This window comes from Calliphora vicina, chromosome 3 (assembly GCF_958450345.1).
Source record: "Calliphora vicina chromosome 3, idCalVici1.1, whole genome shotgun sequence".
In the NCBI taxonomy this organism is placed as follows: domain Eukaryota; kingdom Metazoa; phylum Arthropoda; class Insecta; order Diptera; family Calliphoridae; genus Calliphora; species Calliphora vicina.
Genome location: NC_088782.1, coordinates 85,050,249 through 85,074,018, shown reverse-complemented (window position 1 = coordinate 85,074,018; position 23,770 = coordinate 85,050,249). Strand labels below are relative to the sequence as shown.

General features: G+C 32.5%; 1 protein-coding gene across 1 annotated transcript; it reads left to right on the top strand.

Annotated features, from left to right (window-relative positions):
* Positions 1 to 981: 981 nt before the first annotated feature.
* LOC135955589 (transcription initiation factor TFIID subunit 11-like) lies at positions 982 to 13,961 on the top strand. The gene is made up of 3 exons (XM_065505942.1): positions 982 to 1,148; positions 1,207 to 1,626; positions 13,823 to 13,961. The coding sequence occupies exons 1-3, from the start codon at positions 982 to 984 to the stop codon at positions 13,959 to 13,961; spliced, it is 726 nt and encodes a 241-aa protein (XP_065362014.1).
* The last annotated feature ends 9,809 nt before the right edge of the window (positions 13,962 to 23,770 follow it).

Genomic DNA, 23,770 nt, shown 5'->3' with positions numbered 1-23,770 from the left:
TGCAGCTGACTTCGTTGGTCCTTTGCCATGCTCTACTAATGGTCATACAGCCCTACTCGTATTAATAGATTTATTAATTAAATGGGTCGAGCTAATTCCCACACGACAAGCACTTGCAAAGGATGTTGTAAAAGCTCTACGGGTGCCCTAGAGTATTCCTATCCGACAATGGTGTACAATTTACAAGTCCGGCCGTACAAGACCTGTTAGCCAACTCCGGTATCCAACACTGCACAACAGCACCCTATGCACCACATGAAAACCCGACAGAAAGAACAAACCGCACGGTAAAGACGATGATTGCACAACAAACTGGCTCGGATCATCCACAGAATATACAGAAGTGTCAAATTTGACGTTTAAAAAACGCCAAATCAGATGTTAGGGCAGTTCTCATAAAAAGAGTTGGCAATATATTTTGTACTACAATATCAGTGATGTGTTAAAGCAAAACGCTATATACAACACGAATTTGGTAGACAAAGAAATGTGAACAAAACAAACAAATAAATTTGTAAGACAATTTTTTCGTAGTCTGTGGCACAAAATTGTTTAAAATGAAAAATTATAAAAATGTGTGTATTGTTTACGTGTAAATTTAAATGAAACAAAATTCTTGGTTGTTTTTTACATTTGCAAAATAAAACTCCACATGTACAATGGCAATTAAAAGTGAAATATTACAAAAATAAATGATTGCATCAAACTAAATCGGAAAGAAATTGAATTATTGCGGCAGAAAATTAAGACTAAAACAAAATAAAAAGGGCAGTTACTAAAAATGAAACAAATATAGAACTATATTATTTTCTGTCTCGTGACGCCTCTGTATACTTTGTGGATCATCGCCACTGGGACATAAGGTTGCCAGAAATTGCTTTTGCAATTAATACCGCCACTAACGAAACATCCACAGTCACCCCGGCTGAGATCGTGTACGGGAAAAATCCAAATTGCCCCAATCAGCTAAGAAAAGAACACATGTGTTCTACCGAAAAGCGGTTAGAAAGGAATATTTGGAAAGAAGTAGCCAGACGAAAGAAAGAAGGTAGTGCACGACAGGCCAATTACTATAATCTACGAAGGCGACCCTGGACGCCAAAAGACGGTGAAATGGTGTGGAAAAAGGAACGCTGTTTATCATCCGCGCAGAAATTAGCAGAAAAGTTTTCTGGTCCATTTCCCACTCTCAACCACCACCCTTAGCCTACTTGGCCCCCTTACCACGTCGTGTGAGATTCGCCCACAACACTACACGAATGAAAGTCCAGCTCCTATCCGACCGACGAACACTTCCGCACAAATTAGAACACCTCCAGTAAAACTGGAATCTGCACCAATAGTGCATAAAACCCTCAAGTCCGAAACACAAATAGCGACTATAGATCTAACGATCTCTTCACCGAATAACGGCACTGTGACAAGCGGAAAGAATTCTGCTACGGTCAACGAAGAGTTACCAACTACTTCAAAAGCAGCATTTGGATCGGGACCCGATAGAAAAACCCCTAGTGTAAACCCAACCCCGCCGAAGCCGATAATTCCAAAGAGACCGAGATTCACCGAGGAGCAGGTATTTGAGGGAGTAAAAATTTATCAGCCGAAGAAGTACACCAAACATCAACAGTACGTTATAAATCGTACCTTGTTACCTCCAATTAAGGTAACCTTACTCAGCCGAAACTTTGCTCGTATTCGCAGCCAAGGATACACCAAAGTTGTGGAAATGGTGAAAAATTAGATTTAAGAATATAAAAAAAAAATGAATGGAAAAATTTTCTTTTTATAAACATTACTGTAGAACAGAGTATATTATTTTTCTTTACAAAGCTGTAGAACAGCGGTAATTTAAGTTTCTCAAATTTGTTAAGCAACTTAAAGATAAATATTTCTACTTTATATTACAAAGCTGTACAACAGCAATCATTTAATTTTTTATATATACTGATTATTTCTCATAAGCTATAGAATAGTTTTAGTTAAGGGCCGAGCCTTCCATTCGGAAGGTTAATATTACCTTATATGTAGTGCGGGTCTTCGGACCAAAAATAAAACAAACAACCGATTAGAGCATCACTCTCCGAAGAAGGAGGGGGATGTAACACAGAAATAGTAACTATGTTACCAATTTCAATTACATATTTTCTTATCATTATTTTATAATATTATACATTTACATAAACACACCACTGTCTTTCACAACACTATACATTTACATGAACACGCCACTGTCTCCCACAACACTATAGAAGAAACACAAACATACACACACACACTAAACATTTTTGTTCATGTTGTTCTCACAACAGAACATCGAACAATATAATTCTCAAACGGTTTAGATGAAAATAACTATAAGTAAGTAAGGTTGAGTCTGTCGGGGCGGTTCACACAAGACACGAATGCGCTATACAAGTCTCGGAAATTGTAATATTATAATTGAAGAGCCGGCAGACTTTACGAAAGTAAAACCTGTTGTAAATTTTTAGAACAATACGAGACATTTGGTTGAGTATTGGATAAATTACCTACACAGTGACTTCGGTTTTCTGTTCTCACAGTGGCTTTGGCTGTCTGTTCTCACAGTGGCTTTGGCTGTCTGTTCTCACAGTGGTTTCGACTGTCAGTTCTCACAGTGACTTCGGTTGTCTGTTCTCACAGTGGCTTCGGCTGTCTGTTCTCACAGTGGTTTCGACTGTCTGTTCTCACAGTGACTTCGGTTGTCTGTTCTCACAGTGGTTTCGACTATCTGTTCTCACAGTGACTTCGGTTGTCTGTTCTCACAGTGGCTTCGGCTGTCTGTTCTCACAGTGGTTTTTGACTGCATGTTCTCACAGTGGCTTCGGCTGTCTGTTCTCACAGTGGTTTCGACTATCTGTTCTCACAATGACTACGGTTGTCTGTTCTTACAGTGGCTTTGGCTGTCTGTTATCACAGTGGTTTCGACTGTCTGTTCTCACAGTGACTTCGGTTGTCTGTTCTCACAGTGGCTTCGGCTGTCTGTTCTCACAGTGGTTTCGACTGTCTGTTCTCACAGTGACTTCGGTTACTAAGAATTAAACATTGCAATATTTTAAAACCAACCATCTCCATCAAAAAGCACCCGAACCCGAATGCAGAGCGCCGAACCTGTGTTAAGCCGATCCTGACATTCAACCCGAATCTGCGTTAAGCCGATCCTGATACTCATCCCGAACCTGTTAGCACCGATCTTGATTATTCAACCCGAAGCTACTAGCAGTGATCCCGATTACACAGCCCGATCCTGAACTTAAAAGCCGATATTAACCCGACTGAATCAACGTAGCTATTCCATCGTAATTTATTTAATATATTGATTGTAATTAAAATTAAGAAAGTTTTCAATAAAGTACTATTTTAATTAAACCCAAAAAGGGTACATAATAATCGTCTTGTTACTTAAGGTTTGTGGACCCGTAAGTAAGCCCTGGACACGACTAAGTTGCCTCAGCCGACGACAAAACCACGTTACAACTTGCAACGCATAGTGTAGACACACACAAAATTTTGTGGTTTTTCGATGATAATACGTATTCACTACTTACAAATAATTACTTGCATGTTTAACAATTCTCATTGTCTCATTAAAGTGTATATCTTTAACAATTAAATCAGGAAATGACATATTATCCTTCTCGATTTTTAAAATAAAATTTTCCAATACAAACATTTATTTTACATTTATCTTATAGTTTTCGTAAGTTTTTAATTTTGTTTCAATAATACAATTTTCAAATTTTACAAGATATGTTCTAAAATCTTTTAACTTGTGTGGACTTTTACAGTTCGTTATGATTTACTCCCGATAGTGTTTAAATATCAGTAAACCAGGGTAAATTTCCTTTTCCTCTTGATATTTTGTCACATTCATATTACACCTAGGTTCTAAACCCTTTACAATGTTCGTCTGGCAATCGTCTTTTGTTCCAACTTTCTGTACTCCAAAGTGTTTGATCTGTATATTTTATCCCGATGGATCAAAACAGTATTTTCTTTAAGAATTAGGGTTCTATTTTCATCATCAGGAAGGGGTTCAAAAGCAACCTCCGAAAATGATTCGTTAAGAAACTATGGAATACTCAATGTCAAGATTATAACGTCTTCTTTATAAGTCACAGAAACCTAAGTTTGAAGATAAGATTCCGTCCATGAATTCAAACTCGTCTTTTGTCAGTATGTCTGATGGGACTATTCCCAATCTAGAATTGAAGATTACATGTCCGATTTCGTTCACATTGTCCATTAACGAGGTCACGTCGTTATTAACCCGAAAAACGTTTTGCAAAAACAAAGTTTCGTCTTCCAAGTCAAGGATCCTATTTTGAACTTCTGTCTTGAACTTATTTACGTAAGTCTCAACGACCTTTTGTTGACTATTTATATGATTGGTGATGTTCAAAATCCTGTCCGATATTGCAGTGCACAAATAGTAAATCCCATCTAAAGTCATCATTGTGTCCTCCCTATCCTTCTCAAGTCTCTGGATCTTGTCAAATATTTCCTTTTCGTCCCTTATTTTAATTGGTATATACCCATGAATATTCGACAAATCCTGAATATCAAGGAACTGTCCATTGGTAATCGCAAAATAGAATCTCAGAAACATCCAAAACATCATCTGAAAAAGAAAGGACATCAGATACATGCATAAAAATTATTGTCCAGCCTTAATCTTGGTATTATTTTTGTCTTGATATTTTTTATTTTTTATCACGTGTGTCTTATAATACTTGTATCCTGTCTTAGCGTTCTCACAGCCCGATCCTGAACTTAAAAGCCGATATTAACCCGACTGAATCAACGTAGCTATTCCATCGTAATTTATTTAATATATTGATTGTAATTAAAATTAAGAAAGTTTTCAATAAAGTACTATTTTAATTAAACCCAAAAAGGGTACATAATAATCGTCTTGTTACTTAAGGTTTGTGGACCCGTAAGTAAGCCCTGGACACGACTAAGTTGCCTCAGCCGACGACAAAACCACGTTACAACTTGCAACGCATAGTGTAGACACACACAAAATTTTGTGGTTTTTCGATGATAATACGTATTCACTACTTACAAATAATTACTTGCATGTTTAACAATTCTCATTGTCTCATTAAAGTGTATATCTTTAACAATTAAATCAGGAAATGACATATTATCCTTCTCGATTTTTAAAATAAAATTTTCCAATACAAACATTTATTTTACATTTATCTTATAGTTTTCGTAAGTTTTTAATTTTGTTTCAATAATACAATTTTCAAATTTTACAAGATATGTTCTAAAATCTTTTAACTTGTGTGGACTTTTACAGTTCGTTATGATTTACTCCCGATAGTGTTTAAATATCAGTAAACCAGGGTAAATTTCCTTTTCCTCTTGATATTTTGTCACATTCATATTACACCTAGGTTCTAAACCCTTTACAATGTTCGTCTGGCAATCGTCTTTTGTTCCAACTTTCTGTACTCCAAAGTGTTTGATCTGTATATTTTATCCCGATGGATCAAAACAGTATTTTCTTTAAGAATTAGGGTTCTATTTTCATCATCAGGAAGGGGTTCAAAAGCAACCTCCGAAAATGATTCGTTAAGAAACTATGGAATACTCAATGTCAAGATTATAACGTCTTCTTTATAAGTCACAGAAACCTAAGTTTGAAGATAAGATTCCGTCCATGAATTCAAACTCGTCTTTTGTCAGTATGTCTGATGGGACTATTCCCAATCTAGAATTGAAGATTACATGTCCGATTTCGTTCACATTGTCCATTAACGAGGTCACGTCGTTATTAACCCGAAAAACGTTTTGCAAAAACAAAGTTTCGTCTTCCAAGTCAAGGATCCTATTTTGAACTTCTGTCTTGAACTTATTTACGTAAGTCTCAACGACCTTTTGTTGACTATTTATATGATTGGTGATGTTCAAAATCCTGTCCGATATTGCAGTGCACAAATAGTAAATCCCATCTAAAGTCATCATTGTGTCCTCCCTATCCTTCTCAAGTCTCTGGATCTTGTCAAATATTTCCTTTTCGTCCCTTATTTTAATTGGTATATACCCATGAATATTCGACAAATCCTGAATATCAAGGAACTGTCCATTGGTAATCGCAAAATAGAATCTCAGAAACATCCAAAACATCATCTGAAAAAGAAAGGACATCAGATACATGCATAAAAATTATTGTCCAGCCTTAATCTTGGTATTATTTTTGTCTTGATATTTTTTATTTTTTATCACGTGTGTCTTATAATACTTGTATCCTGTCTTAGCGTTCTCACAGCCCGATCCTGAACTTAAAAGCCGATATTAACCCGACTGAATCAACGTAGCTATTCCATCGTAATTTATTTAATATATTGATTGTAATTAAAATTAAGAAAGTTTTCAATAAAGTACTATTTTAATTAAACCCAAAAAGGGTACATAATAATCGTCTTGTTACTTAAGGTTTGTGGACCCGTAAGTAAGCCCTGGACACGACTAAGTTGCCTCAGCCGACGACAAAACCACGTTACAACTTGCAACGCATAGTGTAGACACACACAAAATTTTGTGGTTTTTCGATGATAATACGTATTCACTACTTACAAATAATTACTTGCATGTTTAACAATTCTCATTGTCTCATTAAAGTGTATATCTTTAACAATTAAATCAGGAAATGACATATTATCCTTCTCGATTTTTAAAATAAAATTTTCCAATACAAACATTTATTTTACATTTATCTTATAGTTTTCGTAAGTTTTTAATTTTGTTTCAATAATACAATTTTCAAATTTTACAAGATATGTTCTAAAATCTTTTAACTTGTGTGGACTTTTACAGTTCGTTATGATTTACTCCCGATAGTGTTTAAATATCAGTAAACCAGGGTAAATTTCCTTTTCCTCTTGATATTTTGTCACATTCATATTACACCTAGGTTCTAAACCCTTTGCAATGTTCGTCTGGCAATCGTCTTTTGTTCCAACTTTCTGTACTCCAAAGTGTTTGATCTGTATATTTTATCCCGATGGATCAAAACAGTATTTTCTTTAAGAATTAGGGTTCTATTTTCATCATCAGGCAGGTGTTCAAAAGCAACCTCCGAAAATGATTCGTTAAGAAACTATGGAATACTCAATGTCAAGATTATAACGTCTTCTTTATAAGTCACAGAAACCTAAGTTTGAAGATAAGATTCCGTCCATGAATTCAAACTCGTCTTTTGTCAGTATGTCTGATGGGACTATTACCAATCTAGAATTGAAGATTACATGTCCGATTTCGTTCACATTGTCCATTAACAAGGTCACGTCATTATTAACCCGAAAAACGTTTTGCAAAAACAATGTTTCGTCTTCCAAGTCAAGGATCCTATTTTGAACTTCTGTCTTGAACTTATTTACGTAAGTCTCAACGACCTTTTGTTGACTATTTATATGATTGGTGATGTTCAAAATCCTGTCCGATATTGCAGTGCACAAATAGTAAATCCCATCTAAAGTCAAATATTTCCTTTTCGTCCCTTATTTTAATTGGTATATACCCATGAATATTCGACAAATCGAATGTCAGAAACATCCAAAACATCATCTGAAAAAGAAAGGACATCAGATACATGCATTAAAAATTATTGTCCAGCCTTTATCTTGGGATTATTTTTGTCTTGATATTTTTTTATTTTTTCTCACGTGTGTCTTATAATACTTGTGTCCTGTCTTAGCGTTCTCAATATGTTCTTCGTCAATTTTCCTACTATATATTTTTCTGTACTTCCTATGATTTTTGCCACCTCTAATTTCCCTAATATAGTATACACCTTCTTCCAAAGTTACGTCAGTTCTATTCTTATTTAATCTATTTATATACTCTTCTTTCTTTTTAATTATCAAATTGCGAATCTCATCATATTTCTCTTCATTAACTTTTTTACTCAAAAAGTCTATCGGTTTGATCCTAGTTGTACCGTGTATTGTAGTATTGTAAAATCCTATTATTCTCAAAATTTTCTGTTCTGTAGTTTCATTCTCATTTCTATCGTCGTGCCTAAAAGTTTTAAGTGTTCGTTTATAGTGTTGTATAATCTTTCAATGTCCGAATTAGAAGTGTGGCTGCTATTTAACGTAAAATGTATAATTATTTTCTCTTCTTTGAGAAATTCCTGCATCGGAATGGCATTAAAACCCAACTCATGCACAACTATTTTCTCTATTCTACCATATGTATTAATGTACTGCAAGAGTTTAGCTTTAAACTCTGTCCAACTTCTACTGTTTATCATATATGAGACTGCATGTTTCTTAAATTTGTTTATTATAGTCATGAAAAGTTCTTTTTTTAGAGTATAGAACACATCTATGTGCGCAATTTTCCGAGGCTTAAAAGAAATTTCAGTTATCTTAAATGGTATCTTCGGTGGTTTCATATTATATTTAGCAATGGTGCATATTTCACAATTATTGATGAATTGTGTTATTCCTAATCTAAGGTGAGGATTGTATATTTCAGTTCTCAATTCTTCGTAGACAGCCTGTATTCCTCTATGATTTTTACTCAAATGTTCCCTTTCTATAATTTCTGTTAATTCGTTCTCATCTTTAACATCCCTGAGCAACTTAGTGCACCTTATTATTTTAAATTTATCATTGTTTGAAAAGAGCTCCTCGTAAGTATTCCTTATCATGTCAAAAAACATGTCTTCCACAATAACCGTGTTCAGTTTATTTGAATCGAAATGATTCTTCAACAAGGAGATTGAGGTCTCTATATCGAGTTCCTTGACTCCTATTATTTTTCTAGTATTATTAAATATTTTCTCTCATTCTTGATTCTAGCCGCACCTGAAGAAATTTTCTTAATAATAATTTGATTTTTAAATATATTTATGGGTGATTCTGTTTCTTTTATGCCGAACCCGGATTCCAGAGCATTGATATCAGTGGATTCGGCTTCCATTCTCGACAATGCGTCGGCGTTACCATTTTTTGTTCCTTTTTTATACTTGATTTCATAGTCGTATTCAGAGAGCTTGAGTCTCCATCGCACCAATTTAGAACCTGGTTCTTTAACCGAAAACAGGCACGTGAGAGGTTTATGGTCGGTCTCAATTATGAACTTTCGTCCAAAAAGATATGGATGGAAATATATATAGTAGCCCAGACGATAGCTAATAATTCCTTTTCAATAGTGTAAGCAGAGTCCTCAGAGTATTAAAACTATCCAAGTACTGTGGGCCTAAAATATTAATCTTGGAATCCTTTTTCAAGTACCTGGTCATTTGTTCTGCGATCAAGGAGTAATCCTTGATGAATTTTCTATAATATCCCGTTAGTCCAAGAAATTGTTTTATTTGTTTGGGGGTCTTCGGAAGTGGGAAATTCTTTACGCATTCTATTTTCTTGGGATTCGCTTTTATTCCAAGAGGCGTAACAATATGGCCAAGGAATTCAGTTTCTCTTTTGAGGAACTCCGATTTGTCCAATTGTACCTTAAGGTTCGCTTCCTGCAAGCGGCGAAAAATCAGATTGATTGAATTAATTTGCTCCTGAAGAGAGGTGGAAAAGATGATAGTATCATCCAAATAAACTAAGCAGATCTTTTTTATGTAATCCCCAAGAACATTGTTCATAAGTCTCTGAAACGTCGCTGGTGCTGTCTTCAACCCAAACGGCATTCGTAAGAATTTATTCCACAGTGAAGGCGGTCTTATGGATATCTTCTAGGATTTCGTCTATATTTGGTATTGGATATCTGTCATCTATGGTTACCTCATTAAGTTTCCTATAATCGATGACGAGTCTCCATTTATTCTTCCTACTCGCATCGGCCTTCTTCGCCACGATCCAAATGGGTGCCGAATAGGGAGAATTACTATGTCTAATTATATTATTGTCCAGCACTTCCTGAATTTGTGCCTGTACTTCATTCTTATATATGTAAGGATAACGGTATGATTTAGTATGTATGGGTTCATTATTAGTATTTCTAATCTCATGCTTTATAGCAGATGTGAAAGTCAATCTCTATCCTCAATTATACTGAAATTTTCGTAATCTACCTTCTGCGTAGTCAGACGATTGGCCTCGGACAACAAATTGATCTCTATGTCTCCATTTTTTGATTCTAAAATTCCTTCTCTTAAAATTCTACCTTGACCTTCCTCCTTGAAATATACCAAATTTGAATTGGGTGGAGCTTTCGTCTTATCTCCACACGCAATTTCGTTCTCAAAAATATCGGCAATGTTTTATTACCGATAGTTATCAGCTTATTCTTATAATCTATACAGGCGTTCAACGGCCTCAATATATCATTACCTTTATATATAAAACTCAAGTGTCCTCCACGCATCATCAACGTCAAACTCCTCAAAAATTGGCACTATGGCATTTTCGTTAATATAAACACGATGTTGTAGTGTTTTTTATCAAAAGAGGATTCGTCGAATGAATCCTTTCCGGATGACAAATTCCTGGGTTCAAAATTGAATTTGTCGCTCCCGTATCTACAATTAATCTTACAAATCCCAACCAGTTCCAATTGTTAAAAATGGTAACCTGCCTCCGAGGCCGGCTCCCGAAAATGTTCAGACACTACCACTTACTTATGTCCATTGGTTCTAACCGCTGCAAGTTGGGTTCAAATGGTATAAAAGTGACGATTAATTGAAAATTAGAAATAAAGTTTTTATAAAAAATTTTGGTATAGGGTGAAAGTAGATAAAATTCGACATCACTAGCTGTGAAAATAAATCAACTAGTTGTTTACTTTCTTTTCAGTAAGCGGTCAAGTTAGCAAATTATTGCTGTTTTTTAAAAAAGTGAAAAAAATTTTTACAATTCAAGCGATTATTGTTAGTGTTAGATCTGTTAAAAGTAAATCTTTTATAATGGAATCTTCAACATCAGATATTAAGGTATATAGTAATTTTTTTTTATAAAAATTATGTGTATATATTTTTAATAATTTTTTTAAAAAAGGTCCAAAATTGGGATAATTGCCGAATTTAATGGGCCACAAGTATTAAGTTAGTAATAGTTGAAATTAGTTTTATAGGTTTTAGACAGACTTGGGCGTTGCCAATTACTTTTCAATTACCAATTACATTACATGTAATTCGTAATTGAAAAATACCAATTACTAGCAATTAGTAATTGAATTTTGCCAATTACAAATCCAATTACATTTTGTAATTGGCAACCAACAAATACCAATTACAATTGCAAGTAATTGGTAATTGGCTTTTATCAATTACCAATTACTGTAATTAGTAATTGGTATATGGTAATTACCAATTACATATAATTGGTAAAGTAATTGTTAAAAAAGTAATTCTAATTACATGAAAGGTAATTACATTTAAATTTTTTTCTAAATTTCTAAACAACATTAAATAATAACACTCTGCTACAAAATAACACTTTTTATCAGAACTTGAAAATCGGCCTAATGGGGGTTGTAGGCCTAGGTGAGGACATACTAAAACCGTTTTAAAAGATTTTGAAACCCGCTCAAAACTTTGAGTTATTTTGAAAAAAACAGTTTAGGTTAGATCCTAGTACTTTAGTACCTAGAGGCAAAGAATTAAGCTTTCATAAAATGTATACTTTTTTCGTAATTTTTCAAATTCAACAATAGCACAGGGAACAAAATCGAAAAAAATTTAGAGTCTTTCTAAGCCACTACACAATTTTGATGTATTGTGGTTCCAGTAGTTATTGTCCAAATTTTAAATTCTATGCAAAAGTTTTTTTTTAATTTTTTTTTTTTGTAAAATCGTGAATTTTTTAGACGTTTCTCCACATAAGTTATGATAACTCAAAAAGGGTTATTACAAAAATAAACTTATAAAAGTTTAAAGTTACATAACCTTTAATCCGCTATTTATTGCGTTTTAATGGGCTCAGTAGTTTCGGAGTTAAAATTAGAAATTGAGCAAATTTTTTTTTTTTTTTTTGAAAAATCGAAAACGGCAGAAATTGTTCAGATTTATTGCTTTATCGCAAAGCCTCAATTAAGTGAATTCACTTATTTTCAGAAAATTGTCGTTTAAAATCATCAATATTTTGATAGCGCTATAAAGTAATAACCCAGCAGTAAAGAAAGTAGTAAATCTATCCCTTATAGACTAATGTTTGATGACTTGAATGACTCCAATTGATATATTTTGGGTCACGTAGTGCTATTTGTATTGCAGATAGATGTCAATTAGTTACTTTATGCATCCCATGTAATCTAGCGTAAAGACAATTGTCACTTAAGTGCCTCTAAGTAATGCATTCGTCTCTAAGTAATACAAAGGATCAATTGACCCTCTGCTTGGGACATTCACGTGTTAAAATAACTAGTCACGTAACTAGCTGTCACCCTAAATTATAGGTAAAATCACTAGTCTCATAGAACTGCTGGGAAATGACTGCGGTAAAACTTTGTATCTATATGAAGTTACAAAATCGTTCGATAACGAAATCTCTTAAAAATTGAAATTGCAAATTGTAATGAAACAACATAACTCTAAACTTTTTTGAAGCGAAATTTTTTGAAATGATAATTTTCAATTGCTCATAGAAATGAAGAAGTTAGTCGACAACATTTGGAGCTATTTCTATAACAAATTCGACAAATATGTTGCCCATTGACGACAAAAAATTCTATTTTTATTAAAAACTTGGATAATATGCACATAAATATGCATCTATATGGCTTTTCCATGTAAGGCGACGATCGAGATGTATTCCGAGGTATTTCACTTCCGATTGTTGAATTATTGTTTGGTTATTGATATGAATAGGGGGCATGATTCTCTACGCAATGTAAATGTTATGTGTGTACATTTTTGCTCGTTGATTTTAATTTTCCATTGTTTTCACCATTTTTCTAATTCAAATATGTGGTTTTGTAAGTAACGAGACACTTCTTGAGGGTTTTCATGAATGCTTAGAATAGCAGTATCATCAGCAAATGTTGATGTATGAGTGCGATTGTTAGTTGGCATATTAGACGAATATATCAAATATAAAAAAGGTCCCATGATACTGTCTTGGGGAACTCCAGCTTCAATGGGTTGTGCAGAGTGCGGAACAGTATTTTTTTTCTTCAAAAGCTTTTCTCACCATATTTACAAGTCTATGGGTTTGTTCGATAGTAATGTGTTTTCTTCTAAATCCAAATTGATGATTCGGAATACAATTGCTTTCAGTTAACATCGGGTACAACTTGTACTAACAAATCAATGCCATTTTACAGCAAAATGTGCGATTCTAATAGATAATTAGTCTACATTTTATTTGGACGTTCGAGAAAAAACATGCATTTATATATTAATAACATAACATATTTGGTTTCTATTAATTTATTTTTTGTATATTGTGTAATGTACAAGTTATTTAATAATTACATTGTTGGTAATAAATACATTAAAAGTAATCATTACACAGTTTTTATCAATTACTTTCAATTTCAATTAATTTTTACCCATTACATGTAATTTGTAATTGACAATAACCCAATACCAATTACATGTAATTAGTAATTAGCAATAACCAACTACCAATTATATGTAATTGGTAATTGGCATTCAGCAATTACAAATTGCATTTAATTGGTAATTGTCAATTACAAATTACTTATAATTACACGTAATTGGTAATTGGTCTTGTAATTAATTACAAAATGTAATTGGTAGTGCCCAAGTCTGGTTTTAGAATAGTATAGGATATCAGCTTATATTTAAGAGAAAAAAAGTCCAGACAATTCCCGGCCATATATATTTTTTTTTTCATTTTTGTGTAAAAACTCTGGTTGTCATTTATTTAACAAGACCAGTAAATGATAACAACGATGAAGATAGTGATGATGATAATGATGAAGAAGATTATAATAGTTATGATGAAGATAATGATTATAATGAAGCTTATGATAATTGGGATACTTGTGATGAATTTGAGAATGCAGAATAATACAAATAAAATTCCCCCAAAACTTTAAAATTTTTTTTATTTTTTCAGATTAAATTTTACATTTACTGAATTTAGTGAAAGAAAAACTGGATACAAATTTATACTAATGGGAATACATATTACATAATAACTTATTATTTAAACTTATTTTGTTTTCAAAGAGTCGTCCTAATGTTTTTATCGGGAAATAAATATAAATTACACCTGTTTTTTATTAACGCGAAAGGACGCTTATATTTTAATAATATTAAATAAAAAAAACAAAACATAAACTAAAAGACAAATAATTTCTTTTTTGAACCTTTTTTGTATATTAACATTAAATAAAGATCAAGAGTGTTAACTAAATTATTTACAACTACTCTTAAATGAGTCTCTTAAACGAAAACTGTAAACGGCAGAAATGCATACGTAACAGTTAATGCAGATGAAAAAAATATAAACAAAACAAACAGAAGAATAGATGACAGCTTGTTTTTAACCGCCAAGCCTGTTAAAACCCAACAGCTGTTAATCTGGAGTTACCAAAAAATACAAATACTTTATTTACGCCTGAAAGTATGCTAGCAATATCAGCTTCAGAAACGAAATCCACCACACCGACTACAATTAAAATTCACCCATTAAGCGGCGCTATACCCAAGATTAGTCAACCATTAAATAAAGATAGTAAATCCCAAATACAGGTTGGAATGGACCGGTATGTTACAGTATTAAAAAGGGCACGAAGGCCCAAGTCTTCGAAAGCGGCACCCTTGGCTAAATTATATAAGGATAGTGAACCTGATAGACTAAATAATGAAAATCGTTTTTCTATTCTGGAATGTGAAACAGATGAACCAGTAAATAAAATTACCTCTATAAAACCACCCCTATTTACTTGAGAGAAAATAATTCAAACTCACTGGTTCAGAGCCTGATATCATTAATAGGTGAGAACTCTTTTTACGTTATCCCAATCAAGAAATGCACGATTCATGAAACTAAAATACAACTACAGACCATGAACTGCCTAAGAATATGTTTTTGGAACGCAAACGGCATTCGCCAACATATAAACGAACTCGAGTATTTTCTAAAAAGTCATGAAGTTTATTTAAGATAAATGGATATGTTTTGTATGGCACAAATGATCCAAGAGATAGAGCATGTGGAGGCTCTGGAATTTTAATTAAAACCCGTATCAAACACCATTCAATGTGTGATATTTGTGAAGATTACATTCAAGCTACGGCAATCTGTTTGGATGATTGCTACAGAAACCTATTAATTTCGTCGATATATTCACCTCCAAGGTTTTCGATTACTGAAAACAAATATGAACATTTTTACGAATCACTAGGACCCCGATTCCTGGCAGCTGGCGATTATAATGCTAAGCATACACACTGGGGATCAAAACTTGTAACACCGAAAGGTCGCGCTTTGTTTAATACAATTTCTAAATTGAATTTGAATGTGCTGTCGAGCGGAGAACCAACATGTTGGCTTACTGACCCAAGCGAAATACCCGATGTCATTGATTTTGCAGTTACAAAAAATTTACCAATGGAATTTACAATGGAATCTTCATTAGAATTATCCTCGGATCACTCACCCACCTTCGTTACTCTATTGAACCCCCTAGAAATAGTATCCCCGACTGGTCACTCTGCAATATCAAGCACGAAAATAAATTGGTTGAAATATAGAAGATATATTAGCACACACAGTACAGAAAATATATCGCTAAGAACACCAGAAGATATCGATATCTCACTCAAAAATTTTAAACAAAACTTAAAACTTGCTGTTGAACACGCCACTCAAATAACCCAACAAACAAGATACAATAGACTATATTCTGCAGACATTGAACAGTTATTAGCTGAAAAAAGAAGAGTTCGTCGAGAGTGGCAACTCTATAGATCCCCTCAACTTAAAACGAAGCTTAGAAAATGTCGCAAATGCCTCAGTATGCTTCTTGATTGTATTCCAACTCATCAATTCGGATTTCGAGAAAAACATAACACCATAGAACAAACTCACAGGTTGGTAGAAATCATATCCAAGACATTTGAAGAAAAAAAATATTGTTCTGCACTCTTCATCGAGGTTTCGCAAGCCTTCGACAAAATATGGCATGAAGGATTATCGATAAAAATAAAACAATATTTACCAGTGAACACAAACAAGCTTCTAGAAAGTTATTTAAGTCATCGAAAGTTCGTTCTTAAAGAGGGAGACTTCATAAGTTCACCACAGCCTATTGAAGCAGGCGTACCCCAAGGAAGTATACTGGGTCCCTTCCTATATTTGCTATATACTTGTGATATGCCAACAAACAGTCGAACCCACATATCTACTTTTGCTGATGACACAGCTATACTAGCCATTCATGAAAACCCCCAAGAAGCATCTGTACTTTTACAAGACCATATACTCGACATAGAAAGGTGGTTAAAACAATGGAGAATAAAAGTAAACGAGCAAAAATGTATACATATTACATTCACATTGCGTAGAGAATCGTGCCCTCCTAATAAATAATCATATAATACCTCAACAAACTGAAGTTAAATATCCAGTTCTGCATCTATACCGACGTCTTACCTGGAAAAAGCATATAGATACAAAATTGACTCAAATGAAGTTAAAATTACTACAAATTTACTGGCTAATTGGTAAAAACTCGAGATTGAGTTTAGATTGCAAACTTTTGCTGTACAGCTCAATAATAAAACCCATATGGTGCTATGGAATTCAATTATGGGGCACGGCCTCAGCTTCTAATATTGAAAAAATTCAAAGATTCCAAAATAAAATATTACGAAAGATAACAGCAGCGCCTTGGTATGTGAGAAATATTAACATTCATAAGGACCTAGGTGTCTCCCTGGTGAAAAATGAAATAAAAAAACAAGCGGAGTCATATTTGAAAAAGTTAGAAGTTCACCCAAACCCACTTGCACGAACATTAATGAGAAGTAATGGCTACATCCGACTAAGAAGAAGGAATCCAACAGACCTGCGCTGATGATAGGATCTATAAATTAAACATAATTTTTCGTCCAACTGTGGTGGGACGTAAATAAAAAATATTTAGATTTAAGATTTGAACAAATTATTGATAGTTCACATTATTTTGTGAAGATACAATAAATAAAATATGAAATAAAAAAAAAAAGTTACAGTAAAAAACAAAAAACGCATAACAGAATAAAAATTTTTTTTAAAGCTGTGTTTTTATGTATTTATGATTATTCATTACAAAAATTTATAATATTTATAATTTGTGACTTTTTTGAAAAAAATTTTACATTTATAAAATTTTGTGAAAAACAAAAATTAAAATTTAAATTAAATTAATACTAATATAAATTATGTATTTAATAATAAATTTATTATTTGATATTTTTAATAGCACATTAAGTATGCTTTAATTTCCAATTTTATTCTTTAATTTATCGCTTTCCATTCCAAAGTTATAGCATAAATTGTGCACTTAACGGGTTAAATTTTTTTTTAAATATTTTTTTTCTAAAGTGCTGTGTTATTATGGATTTATGATTATTCGTTACTAAAAAATTATAATATTCTCTTTTGTGACGTTTTTGAAAAAATTGTATTTTTATAAAATTTTGTGTAAATTAAATTTATACTAATATATATTAATTTTTTGAATTTATTATTTGATTTTTTGAATAGCACATTAAGTATGCTTTAATTTCCAATTTTATTCATTAATTTATCGCTTTCCATTCCAAAGTTATAGCATAAATTGTGCACTTAACGGGTTAAATTTTTTTTTTAAATATTTTTTTTTCTAAAGTGCTGTGTTATTGTGGATTTATGATTATTCATTACTAAAAAATTATAATATTCTCTTTTGTGACTTTTTTGAAAAAATTGTATTTTTATAAAATTTTGTGTAAATTAACAGCCATATGCATAAACATTTACAAAAGGTTTATAAACCAATTATAGGAAAATTTTCATAAAGTTGTATTCATAAACAATTAATAGCTTAAAATACCTTTGATAACAATTGTTAAATGTAAAAATTTTATAGTAGGTTCGACCCTACTTTAAACCTACTTTAAGGAATTCTTTTTGCTTTTTATCTTAAAAGAGAGGATTTTAAAGATAAATTTGGAATAATAGATGATACTATTGCAATTGCTAAACACAATTTCCACTCCTGGCGATTAAGTTCCATTTTAATAGTATATGATTTTGTTTGATATTCCTCCGGCAGTGAACTATATGAGGTTCACAAGTGAGTTTGATTGGCATTTTTGCCATTTACTTTTAACCTGCAACGCCATATAGTAATAAAATGTGTAAACATTGTGGAAGAAGGTCCACACAATCTAATATACCCACTCCGGAATTATAACTGTGTGTTTCCACATAGAAATTCATTAAAGTTTGTTAAAATTTAACAAAATGTCGATAAAAATAAATTAATAAAACAAATTATAAAACAGTGATGTTTATTTTATCACAGAATATTCGTCATTCGAATACTTTAAATAATAATTGAAATAAACTATATAAAAAAGTTTGTACATTAATACATTTTAGCTTAATATAAATTTACTAGAATCAGATATACATTTTTTTTATCTAAAAATTAGTTGTTATCTTCAAAAATGTATTATTACTAAAAACAATTAATGAAAAAAAGAAAATTAACGAATATTTTATCCTAATTGAAAGCAACACTAACAACAAAAAATGGGAAATAAATGAGAAGCATTGCCAGCTTAAACAAAAATCAGTACATTAGTTGTACCTTTATCAGACTTATGAATACAATACTTTTATAAATGGTTTTTAAAGCTAAAGTGTTCGTTAACAAAATTGTGTTTTAAATCTACAATAAGGTTTTTTTTATGCATATAGCCGTAAATTTATACTAATATATATTAATTTTTTGAATTTATTATTTGATTTTTTAAATAGCACATTAAGTATGCTTTAATTTTCAATTCTATTCAATAATTTATCGCTTTCCATTTCAAAGTTACAGCATAAAATGTGAACAAAGGTCTTTTTTTTCCAAAAAACAATAAGGGTACTCATTTAAACGCTTATGTTTGCCATTTGCTCAATTGTGCAAATTTGCGCGACGTGTTTCATGAACCCACCTTATCAATTTTGTGCAAGTTTATACATTAAATTTCTCTCTATTTGATATAAATGTCAAATAAAAATAAATTCAACAAAAGCCTTAACAAATTTTTCAAATTGTATAAATTTTAATTTTAAAAATGTTGAATGAAAGTTAAATCTTTGGAACAAACGGTGATATACAGAGTTTGCAAGATTTTGTTTATATTCTAGCTGTTGGTTAATGTTTTCATACACAATGCCATTTAATACAATCATTCTGTTCCAAAGTTACACAATTTTCACATGCACAACATTTTTATATTTTATTTGATTTTTATTTCTTATTAATAAAAGTAAACAAAAGCAGCTGATTCATCAAATGCACAATAAATTCAAGTTTGCGAGTCTAAATTGTCGCGCAAACTTATCGGGGTTGTGCAAACGAATTTCCATACATTTTTTGACAGTTCATTTGCGAGAGTGTAAAAATGCACAGATTTCACAGTTTGCGAGGCATTTAAGCGTTTACATGAGGACCCTTAATAATGCGCTTAAAGGCTTAAAAAAAATTTGGTTAACATATTTTTTTCTAAAATATTAAGGGTCCTCATGTAGACGCTTAAATGCCTCGCAAACTGTGAAATCTGTGCATTTTTACACTCTCGCAAATGAACTGTCAAAAAATGTATGGAAATTCGTTTGCACAACCCCGATAAGTTTGCGCGACAATTTAGACTCGCAAACTTGAATTTATTGTGCATTTGATGAATCAGCTGCTTTTGTTTACTTTTATTAATAAGAAATAAAAATCAAATAAAATATAAAAATGTTGTGCATGTGAAAATTGTGTAACTTTGGAACAGAATGATTGTATTAAATGGCATTGTGTATGAAAACATTAACCAACAGCTAGAATATAAACAAAATCTTGCAAACTCTGTATATCACCGTTTGTTCCAAAGATTTAACTTTCATTCAACATTTTTAAAATTAAAATTTATACAATTTGAAAAAAAAATTATTAAAGCTTTTGTTGAATTTATGTATTTTTATTTGACAAATATAAATTTTCTGTATAAACTTGCACAAAATTGAAAAGGTGGGTTCATGAAACATGTCGCGCAAATTTGCCCATTTGCACAAATGGGAAACTTAAGCGTTTAAATGAGTACCCTTATTGTGTTTTTATGTGCTTATAATAACTCATCAATAAAAATGTATTATATTTTAAAACTGCGGCTTCTATGAATTAATCGCCACTTTGGGTACCACCGAAACCACTGTGCGCTGTTGAGGGTTTTGACCACTATTACAACCATTATCATTGTAATGCCATCTTTGAAAAATAAGTGTAACATCTCACGAGAGACAGACGTGTTTTGAATCCGCTCCGTTCTGATTTGTGAATAATTACATTTTGTTTACGCAAAAAAAAAAAAAAAAAAAATTTACTTGCGCATGGACGCCTTTAATTAAAAAGATTAACGGCTATATGCATAAAAAAACCTTATTGTAGATTTAAAACACAATTTTGTTAACAAACACTTTAGCTTTAAAAACCATTCATAAAAGTATTGTATTCATAAAAGTTTGATAAAGGTACAATAACTAATGTACTGATTTTTGTCTAAGCTGGCAATGCTTCTCATTTATTTCCACTTTTTTGTTGTTAGTGTTGCTTTCAATTAGGATCAAATATTCGTTAATTTTCTTTTTTTCATTAATTGTTTTCAATCACAACATATTCAGTTCTAGTTCAGTTCGGACGTGTTTATTTTTACTCCGAGTTAACTCGTTATTTTAATGTATCTATCGGAAAATAAATATAAATATCACCTGTTTATTATTTACGCGAAAGGACGCTTTTTTTTTAATAATATTATTAAATAAAAAAATCAAAACAACAACTAAAAGACAAATAAGTAAAAAAAAATTCTTTATATTTTTTTTCTTTTTTTGAACCTTTTTTGTGCATTGACTATTAAATAAAGATCAAGAGTGTTAACGAAAGTAATTACAAATACTCTTAAATGAGTCTCTTCAACGAAAACAGTGAGCGAAGGTTAAGTGTAAACGGCAGAAACGCATACGTTACAGTTAATGTAGACGAAAAAAATATAAACAAAACAAACAGAAGAATAGATGACAACTTGTTTTTAACAGCCAAACCTGTTAACCGCGCTCGTTCTTGTTCCCCCGCATTGACAACAACTAATGATTGTCAAACAAAAAAAAATTCAACTCAATCAGAAAATAAAAATATTTTATCTATGCCTGAAAGTATGCTAGCTATATCAGCTTCAGATACGAAATCCACCACACTAACTACAAATAAAATTAACCCATTAAGCGGCGCTGTACCCAAGATTAGTCAACCAATAAATAATGAAAATAAATCCCAAATACAGGTTGGAATGGACCGGTATATTACAGTTTTAAAACGGGCACGAAGTCCCAAGTCCTCGAAAGCGGCACCCTTGGCCAAATTATATAAGGATAGTGAACCTCATAGACTAAACAATGAAAATCGTTTTTCTATTCTGGAATGTGAAACTAATGAACCAGTAAATAAAATCCATTCTACAAAACCACCCCCCATTTACTTGAGAGAAAATAATTCGAATCCACTGGTTCAGAGCCTGATCTCATTAATAGGAGAGAACTCTTTTTACGTAATCCCAATCAAGAAAGGCACGATTCATGAAACTAAAATACAGGTCAATAGTGAAAACGATTATAGAAAGGTTGTAACATATTTTGAAACTCAAAAGAAAAGTTTTTACACTTATCAGCTGAAAGGAAGCAAGGGTCTACAAGTTGTAATAAAGGGTATTGACTGTAATGTTGAACCACTCGAAATAAAGCAAAGCTTAGAAGATAAAGGCTATAAGACAAAAAATGTGATAAATATTAGAAATCGCGAAAAAATACCCCAACCACTCTTCCGTGTTGAACTTGAACCCGGTGACATAAACCTGAAAAAAAATGAAACACATCCCATATATAACTTGAAGTACTTATTGCATCGTAAAATTACGGTAGAAGAACCACACAAACGATTTGGCCCCGTTCAATATATGAATTGCCAAGAATATGGACACACCAAGGCATATTGCAAATTGCCACCAGTATGTGTCATTTGCGGGGAGTTGCATAACACACCCCAATGTAACAAATCTAAAGATGATCCTAAAATAAAAAAATGCAGCAATTGCGGAGGTAACCACACAGCAAACTACAGGGGTTGTCCTGTCTACTCAATTGTTAAAAAATCACAAAGCCAGAAACCAAAGATTTTCCCCGCTCAGCCATTAAATAACATCAATTTGAACTACCCCCCGTTGCAACAGACATATGACAACAAAGTAACATATGCAAATGTACTTAGAAACAACCAAACTCAGCCGCAAGTCCGTCAACCCCAAAACGAAAATATGAACCCAGAGGTAAGAGAGCAAACGCCAATTTTCAATTTTACCCGACTAGAATCTACAATAGAAACTCTTGTGCAATCGGTAAATAACTTTACAAACTCAATGAGTAACATGATGCAAGAAATGCTTAAGATGCAATCAATGTTATTGCAGGCTGTGCTTAACAGACCATGAACTGCCTAAGAATATGTTTTTGGAATGCAAACGGCATACGCCAACACAAAAACGAACTCGAATATTTTTTAAGAAACCAACAAATGTATGTAATGCTGGTTTCTGAAACTCATTTGACGTCCAGAAGTTCCTTTCGAATAAATGGATATGTAATATATGACACCAAAGATCCCAGAGGTAGAGCATGCGGAGGCTCGGCAATTTTAATAAAAGCTCGAATAAAACACTACTTAATGTGTGATTTTTGCGAAGATTATCTTCAAGCTACTACAATCTGTCTTGAAGATTTTCATCGAAACTTAGTGATTTCATCGATATACTCACCCCCAAGATTCTCAATTACAGAAAGTCAATATAATAGATTTTTTAAATCACTAGGCCCCCGTTTCCTGGCTGCTGGCGATTATAATGCTAAGCACACATTCTGGGGATCACGACTGATTACCCCTAAAGGTCGTGTTTTGTTCGACTCAATTTCTAAAATGGGTTTGCATGTGCTTTCGAGCGGCCAACCTACTTACTGGCCTACTGACCCACGAAAAATACCGGATGTTATTGATTTTAGCGTGATGAAAAATATCCCTAGAGAAATGATTCAAATTGAATCCTCGCTGGAACTATCTTCAGATCACTCACCCACTATTATTACTTTATTGAGCCCCCTAGAAATTGTATCCCCGACTGGTAATTTAGCGATGGCAGGCACAGGAATAAATTGGCTCAAATATAAAAAATACCTCAGTACACATTGCTCGGAAAACATACCGCTAAGAACACCAGAAAACATCGATCACTCTCTTATCAATTTCGATAAATTTCGATGCTACCCAAACACCCCGAAAATTCAGATATAATAGAATTAATTCTGCAGATGTCGAACGGCTCTTAAATGAAAAAAGAAGATTTCGAAGAGAGTGGCAATTGCACAGATCCCCCCAACTAAAATCGAAGCTTAAAGATTGTATAAAAAGACTTAAAAAGCTCTTGGAATTTCGAAAAATGGAATCATTGAATAAATATTTAGAAAGCCTGGACGCAACCCCACAATCGGATTACTCATTATGGCGAGCAACAAAAAATCTTAAAAGACCCGTTATATGTAAG